Source organism: Condylura cristata, unplaced genomic scaffold (genome assembly GCF_000260355.1).
Source record: "Condylura cristata isolate star-nosed mole 26May11 unplaced genomic scaffold, ConCri1.0 scaffold00025, whole genome shotgun sequence".
In the NCBI taxonomy this organism is placed as follows: domain Eukaryota; kingdom Metazoa; phylum Chordata; class Mammalia; order Eulipotyphla; family Talpidae; genus Condylura; species Condylura cristata.
The window spans coordinates 25,072,834-25,080,692 of NW_004567126.1; the positions used below are offsets into that span (position 1 = coordinate 25,072,834).

At 54.2% G+C, this 7,859-nt stretch overlaps 1 protein-coding gene across 1 annotated transcript; it reads right to left on the minus strand.

Moving 5' to 3' along the window:
* Positions 1 to 2,771: 2,771 nt before the first annotated feature.
* LOC101620955 (chromosome unknown open reading frame, human C11orf53) lies at positions 2,772 to 7,394 on the minus strand. Its single transcript, XM_012729405.1, has 4 exons — positions 7,370 to 7,394; positions 5,565 to 5,654; positions 3,794 to 4,074; positions 2,772 to 3,173 (listed from the first exon to the last, which is right to left on the minus strand). The coding sequence occupies exons 1-4, from the start codon at positions 7,392 to 7,394 to the stop codon at positions 2,772 to 2,774; spliced, it is 798 nt and encodes a 265-aa protein (XP_012584859.1).
* Positions 7,395 to 7,859: the final 465 nt, after the last annotated feature.

Sequence of the window (7,859 nt, forward strand, 5' to 3'; positions counted from 1 at the left end):
CGCTTGGAGTACAGGTACGTACGTAGGTGCCAGTGTGCACCTGAGCTAGAGGCCGGGGGGTGGGGGGGTTGTTGGGGTGGCATCGCTGGGAGAGAGGGTGCTGGAGAGAGGACAAGTGACTCCAGGAGAGTGCAGAGGTTCGTGGGGAGCCGGGGGCTGGGTTGCTTACCCCACTACCGAAGTGACACTGTTTAACACAGTCCCGCAAATTCCCAGAATCAAATTTAAATACATGTAATGTAGAACTACGTTGTCAAGCTAAACAGAATTAAGGAAAAAAAATAGCCATTTGGAATTCTTAGCCCCCCCCCCTTTTGCTGACCAAGCTATCACTCGAGGGGATGAAGCTACAGGCGTGGGCTTTCCCCTCTTCCCCCCATTGGACTGTAGGTGCGCGAGAGCTGCCCAGGTGTAGCTGATCTTCTCCGGCTTGATTTCCACCTGCCTGCAGACCGCGCTTCGGGACACGCGGGCTCTGCGGCCTGCGGCTTGTGCAGGGTGATGGTGCCCGCGGGAGAATCCGCGCCACCTGGGGCGTCTCGCGCGGGGTCTCCTCCGTGACCTGCACCGACGCTTCGCGCCTGGAGCCGCTTCGGCTACCGGGGGTCGGGCTCTGCAGGCTCCCGGAATGGACTGCTCCCGCAGGCCGAGGCCATGTCCAGCGCTGCTCCAGTCCACGCCACGGTGAGTGAACTTGCGGAGCCGCGGCTGCTTCTGCTCGGGCGCGCTATTGGCCCTCAGGGCTGTAAAGACTCCCCCCTCCTCCCGACCCTCCCCACCCCATGTGTGGGCCTGTGTCCTTGCGGCTTAGCGGCTTTGTCCAACGCCATGACGGGTAGAAGCTTTAAGAGAGGTCTGTGTTTGCCGAGCGCTACTTACTTGGGGCCAGTGCATCCTCGGTGGGCCGGAGGTGAAGGTGAGGGAAGACTTTAGCTAACCGAGACACGGGCATGCGGTATAGTGGCTTATAAATTACAGTGATGTGGACACAGTTCATACAAGCCTGTGGTGTCTGCTACTTAGTAACGCACGCTGAAGACTATAGTGATTACAAGCTACCACTAATCTAGGAAAGTGACATTGTAGGCCCCTCATCCAATTCTGTAGAGGGCTGGAGTGCTTTCTGAGGCAGGGGCCTGTTGGCCAGGTACTGGTGACGTGGGAGGACAGGGCCATCTGCCCAGGACACCAGGAAGCAGGACTGACATCCCAGGTCTCACTGGGCTTAGGGAGTTGGGCTTTCCTGAGGGTGGAAGTCACCCCTTCCACTGAAGGGCAAACACTGAACGGTGAATCTCAGGCTGTGGAAAGGTGGTAGGGGAAAAGTGGGGAGACAGGGCGCGGAACCCAGACTTGTAGCTCCGCCCCTGGGTCTGCCCCCTCCAGGGCTGTGTTCCTAGGAGGGAGCTGAGGGGAGCCAGGTAAAGCAAAACTCCTTAATTGAGCATTTTGGGGGCACTCTATACATTAGGGGTTTGCTTAATCAGAAAATACCCTTGAAGGCCTGGAAAGGGAGAAATATCAGCCATCCTCTTTTAAGTGTGAGTTAGTGTCCTTGTTTGGTTTTCTAGGCACCTACCTAGCTGAGGTGGAGCGTGGGGTACAGTAACAGAGGGTATCATAGAGCCTGCGGGTACATGAGGGCACCGGACCCTCAAGAGGTGGAGGGAAAAGGTGTCAGGTCAGAGGGCTGCAGAGGGTCAGCAGAATGTGCTAAGGGAGTAAAGGGGGAGGGTAGGAAGGTAGGAGGCAGCGTGTGGGTGCTTGAATCACGTGGGTGCAGAGCACGACAGGCTGAGGCTGCAGATCGGGATTATTCTGGGAGCTTAATTGGCAAAGGACTCCACACTGAAGCCACGGTCAGGTGCCTCAGATGGCCGTCTCCTCGTGTATACATAGCAGCATTTGGACATTTCTGACCCATGAACCACCAGCCACGCTTCTTCCTTCAAATGAGAGACGTATATCATGGTATTGGCACTTTTCTTCTCGCTGTTTTATGGGCAAAGCAGCCCAGTTCTGCCCTGTGCTTTTCTTTACAACGACACATCCATTCTTACTGGGTCCCAGAGGCCCATTTTGCTTATCCACTATGATAACCACAGTTTGACTATATCGAGCGGACGTAAGGTTACCATTGATCAAAGAATGTGTTGGACATTTATTGTGTTTTTGGGTTCCACTCATTTTGGGGCATCCGAGGCTTTGGGGGCAGTGTTGAAACAGGAACCACAATCTCCTGACCTCATCCAGTTTCAAGGCCAATAAGGCTTTTTATACGTGGGGCCATATTTACAAGTCACTGTGAAGAGAGAAGTGTATATAATGCTTCACTCTTTGGAGTCTCATGGCACAAGTGGTTGTAGGTGCCCTCATCCATGTAATGGGTCCTGTGGGCCTCCTTTTGCTGCAGAACACAGGTCATAAGTTAGAAAAAATGGATAGGAAAACAGTATGCTTTATGATCTCATAAACTTTTTAATGTAATTGAAGAAAGAAGTATTAGTGCACAAAATGACACTTCAAAGGTAATAGAAGGTTCAGCCTGTTGAAGTTGCAAGTCCACACTCAAAGGCTGTCTCGCCAGAATACGCTCCCTGATCAGCTGGGCTAGCATGAGTTGAGTGTGGGGAGGATTAGAGGTACGGGCCATCGTCTGTGGACAGAGGCGGCATGAACATTTATCCTGCAAATCCAGTTCTGAATGGGCTGCCACATGGACCGCAGTCTGTGGGGTACGGAGGCCAGCTGGAGGGGTCCTCAGGTGCCCCTCAGTAAGCTCTACGGCATTCGTAGGCCTCCCAGGCCAGGCTTCCGTCTTCTTTGGTCCATGAAGAAGGGTCCTGAAGAACAGGGGTGTCCGTCCCCTGGTCAGGGGCCAGGGGAGCCGCCTTGGGTGTTAGGTCGTTAGGCATCGTCATGAAAGGGGTGAAGGCGTAGGGGGGCGGGGTGGGGTACCCCGGCGTGTGGTACAGATCTTCCAATGCATGCAATGAGTAGGACTGGGCCCCAGCTAGGGTGCCCCCCCAGCCCGAGCTCCGGAGCTGGGTGGTGCTCCCAGACTCCAGTTGGGCAAGGCAGCTCGTGCTGGGGGACAAGGTCTGCAGGGGGTCCGTGGGCACAGGGTCTGGTTGGCTGAGGCCATCAGGCACCGTCTGCTCCCATGAGTCCCGCTAAGGAGAATGGAAAGGTGGGGGGTGACGGTTAGCCACTAGGTGATACACTAATGATACAGGTTTCCTCCCCAACATGGGCACATGCTCCCCAGACGGCTTCCTGTCCCGGCTCCCTGCTGTCTAGCTCCCACTGTTAGAACCTCCACCCCTCTGTAGTGGAAACCTTACCGTTTTCTATAAGAAGGTATCTTTATGAGGTCACCTCTCGGGAGGAATTGAGAATAAGTTTCCAGAGCATAGAAATATGGTGGGGGGAGGGAGGCACGGGGCTGGGAGGGAAGGAGAAGCCTCAGGACCCTGCCTAGAGACATGCCAGTGGTACCACCAGCCCTCCAGGCCGCTTTCTTAGGTGCTGCAGCAATGATGAACAAACCCGTAGAGAACTAACAGAATGGGCAGAAACCCCTTCTTAGCAGCCCTCCCCCATAAACCACTGGCCACACCCTCTTGTCTTGGCTGACAAGGACTCTTGAGGGGAGGCTGGCTGGGCCTGTTTTCTGGGCCATCTCCCCAGAGGACTGGGGTAGGGGTGGCGGTGGGGGAGTGACTCTCCTGGGAGAGCCAGCCCAGCTTCAGCGACCAGATCCTCCCTCAAGGCCAGCTGCCCCCAGACTCACCAGCACAAAGTGTGTGGGGTCGCTGGGGAAGGGCGGCGGCAGGAGGGGCGAGGCGCTGAGCAGCGAGCCCGCGCTGGGGGTCAGCGCGGCGGGGCGGTGGTCCGCGTAGGGGTCTGGGAAGTAGGGATCCAGGAGGCCCGGGTGGCTGGGCCCCGACAGAGACTCGCAGCTGAAGTGCTTGGCCGTGCTGGTGCTGCAGGCGTCGCCAGGGAACGGTTTAGCGTTGTGGAAGTCTGAGTCAGACAGGAAGGATCTTCGGACCCCGTAGTAACCCGGCGAACCTGTTGCCGAAAGAAAAACAGACGGGCCGAAATGTCCCCCCAGGAGAGGCGAGGCCTCTTGGCTGCAGCCCAGCCGCCCCCGCGGGAAGTGTTTCTCACGACACCTGCCTGAACCAAGGCTCCCGGTGCGTGCGGGTGTCGGGCAGTGCACACGCCGCTTATGAACTGGGCGGCCGAGTAAGGCATAAAGCTCGCTGGCCTTTGGGGATGAGCTGTCTAAGAGGGTGCACTGGGCTGCCTTCACTGGCCCACTCCACGTGCTTCAGCTGGCACCTTCTGTGTACCAGGCACTGTGCTGGGGCTCAAAGTGATGAGAACAAGAATCCCTTGGCATTGACATTCTGTCCAGTGAAGCATCTTTTCTGGTCCAGCTGGGAGCTCTGTTCTCCCTCCCACCAGGGCTCACAGGGCTCACAGGAGACGTTTCTGGGTGTGTTGCTGATACACTGTCTCAAGATAAGGTGATAATCTCAGCCCCAATCAAGGCAGGCTGTACCCTTGCACTTCTCTGTATCAGGACCTGTATGATGCTGTCTGGCCCGGAGCAGGCAGTCAAAAGGGCTCACTCGCTTTGAGATGATACGGCTTCCAGGCAGCCAAGAGCATTGTCAAAATTGTGTTTTCTGGCTCTGGGGCGTGTTCTGTGGTTTGCCGCCCTCTTGTGGCCACATCAGTCCCTCACCCGGCTCACCGGGCTCTGTGTAAGTCCAGAGCACAGAGCCGGGCATAGGAAGGCCTCTGGGGAGGAAGCTGAAGTGAGATTTTCGGTAAGGTCAGGGACACTGTCCCAGCAAAGAAGAGATGTGTTTGATGAAGACTTTTGACCCCGCAGCAAGTAGCAGCAGGCAGGACAGTCTGATGTTCAACACGCTCAGGGGTAGAATACCCCGATATGTGGGGGTCCCCTCTGGCCCATATTTCTCTCCGTTATGCAGCTCTGGAATTTGTGAACATTTTTGAGAAAGCCTCTGCTTCTGAGTTGGATGGAGGAAGGATGTATGTGTGTGTACACACAGGTACATACATGCATACGTGTACGAGTGCACCCAACACTCCCCCCCCCACCAGGAGTATTTAAGGGGACACATGCACTGAAATGAAAATGGGATGTGGAACTAAGTGGCTGACAGAGAGCGGACACCCAGTACTGGCTTTCCCTCCACCCTGGCCAGCGGGTCTCTGTTCTCAAGCTGCTGCCTAATTTCTCAGATCACAGTGCCAGAATATTAGACACTTTAAAACTGTATCAAGGGCATAATTGCTATGGCTTTTGCCCAGCAAGCTGTGTCTATCCAAGCATCAGAAGACTGCCCTCAAGACAGGCTCCATTCTAAATCCAGAAGCGACTGGTTGGGGTCTGTCCCGATGAGTGTGCGTGTTGAAGACACCCCTCTTAAAGGAGCAAACTCCTGACAGTGCTGTAAGAGCACAGGAGCCTGAGAGCCCGTTCAGAGGCGAAAGGAAATGTAGCCAGTGCTGGTGGGACTCACCTGGCGTTTGGACGAACGGAGGCTGCACGGACGAGCTGACGCTGCCCTGGAAGGCAAAGAGAGCCAGTGTTTCCTTCGCTAGTTTGAGAGCTTGAAAAAAGACCGGGGCTGCATTTCATAACAGCCGTTTTCTAATTCTAAGGAACACTATTTGGGGGGTGAGGGACAACCAAGAGTACCAGGAACAAGGTCTTCCCAGGGGCAGAGACCAAAGTTATGGATTCTGATGAACATGTCAGAAGCACTGGCTAGAGGATGGAATTGTCGATGCATTTTAGTATTTGCATTAATATCCTTCATCAGATATATCAAGTGGTCTCGTGTGTCTGTGTACCTGCGCAGAGAGAAATTGTACGTATGTTTGCGTGCACACACACGCACACACACACACACGGGCTCGAGGGCTGGCTTCAGCACTGGCTTCAACAGCGGCCCCTTTCTCACTGATTTTCTTCAAGTCACACGGAAGTGCTAAGGGCCTGACTGATGTATCTTCAGTGCCCAGGCAGCGTGGTTCATGGTGGATGCAAGAGATACATGTGGAGTAAAGGATGGGCCCTCAAAGAGCCGCAGACGAGTGAACAGGGGAGTCTGGAGGGTGTGGTCCCCAGGACTCCCATCCCCCAATACATTGAAATCCTATAGTCCCTGGCAGCTGTGACGGGGGATTTTTATTGGTAACAGGAGCTTTGAAATATTAAATAATCTTGAATATTAAATAACTATTAAATAAGATGGGCCCTAAATCCACACCCGGTGTCCTTATAAGAGGAGAGACACACGCAGACACAAGCACAGGGAAGAGAAGCCGAGTGGAGGGGGTGGGCGTGGAGGAGTAAGCCCTCAATCCTTGGGAGTGCAGGGGTGGCCCGTACCCCAGAAACCAGAAGGGGCAAGGAAGGCTGTGCCTCTAGGCCCTTCTGGAGGAGCCTGGCTGCGACGTCTGGACTTTGGTCTTCTAGCTTCCGTCCGACCTGTGTGCCCAGTGTGTGACCATTTGTTGCTGAGGCCCTAGGAAGCTAATCTGGGCATAATCCGAGAGGGTGGGAGGGGTGTGTCTGGGGACAGAGGGGCGAGGGGGTACCGAAGCTGGTGCTAGGGTGGGTGGAGGCGCGTCCTGGAGGAGGCGATGCCTGGGCGGCCTCTGAAGGAAGGGTGTCCAGGTGCAGAGAGCCCTGAAATAAACAGATGCAAATAGGCTTCAAGATGTCCAGGAGCAAAGCTTAGTGGCCAGTGTTGCAGTTGTCAAAACTGACACAGCAGCGTCCAGATCTTTGGCTCTGAGCTCTCAGCCTCGATCCTCCTGGTCCTGTGTGTTGTCCAGAGTTGAAAGAGATTTCATAGAGTCTCACTCAACCACCCCACGATGCTGAAATTCTGTTGGTTATTAACAGTGGGGGCCTTTAATCCAGTGATGGAGAAAGTCCATTTCTTCCTGAGACTGTTTACAGAGCAGGTGGAAGAGAGTACTTTTCTTAATTCCGACCTCTTTGGTCCACGCAGAATAAATTTAATGCTTTTTGCAGAGAGGGCTCTCAAGTATTTGTTGGCAACCCCTCATTCGCCAACGGCCTTAGTCTTTTGGGCTGCTGTAACAAATACCACCCACTAGGTGACCTAAAACAGTGTTCCTGTGTCACGGTTCTGGAGACTGGATGTTGGAGGTCAGGTCCTCCCCCTGGTTTGCAGGTGACCGTCTTCTCACTCCTGTGTCTTCATCTGCTGGAGGGAGGCCATTCTGTGTATCTTAACTGAACCCTTCTGTGGGCTCCAGCTACAAGCCAGTTGGCTCCCAAAGACCCCACCTTTAAACACCATCACCTTGGGCATTAGGACCTTGGCATGTGAATTCTGGGGGTTCCTAAGTATTTATTCTATAGTGTGAACATGACCTTGTCCAGTGAAATATCCTCCCACCACTGAAAAGTAGCATAGTATTTACGAGGGAGGATGCCTGGAGCAGTGTCTGTGGGTGAATCCCTGTCCTACCTTCTATCAGTGGTGTGACCTTGGCACATGAAGGTGAAATGAGGCCATGGTTACCTGGCATGAGTAAGTAGTAAGTAGTTCTGGGTAGAGTCGGCTGGGGTGGTCTTTGTCCTTATTAGCAGATGTGTGTTATGTCCCTTCAAATGCATGTATATTCTTCTAAACATGCTCTGATTTATGTGCTTTCTTGCTTAGAAAGTTCACACTTTTAAGTGGCAGAAGAGAGGCTTTGAGCATGCGGGGCAGAGGTAGGTGTTGGTCGGGGAGCCAAGGGAGCAGGCGGTGTTAGGGCACGTTATTCCCGGC

Coding starts and splice junctions, on each gene's coding strand:
- LOC101620955 (XM_012729405.1), bottom strand. CDS start 7,394: ATGCCCAAGGTGATGGTGTTTAAAG. Junction 5,655..7,369: donor CAAGGTGATGGTGTTTAAAG/GTGGGGTCTTTG, acceptor TCTTTTTTCAAG/CTCTCAAACTAGCGAAGGAA. Junction 4,075..5,564: donor TCCGTTCGTCCAAACGCCAG/GTGAGTCCCACC, acceptor TTTCGGCAACAG/GTTCGCCGGGTTACTACGGG.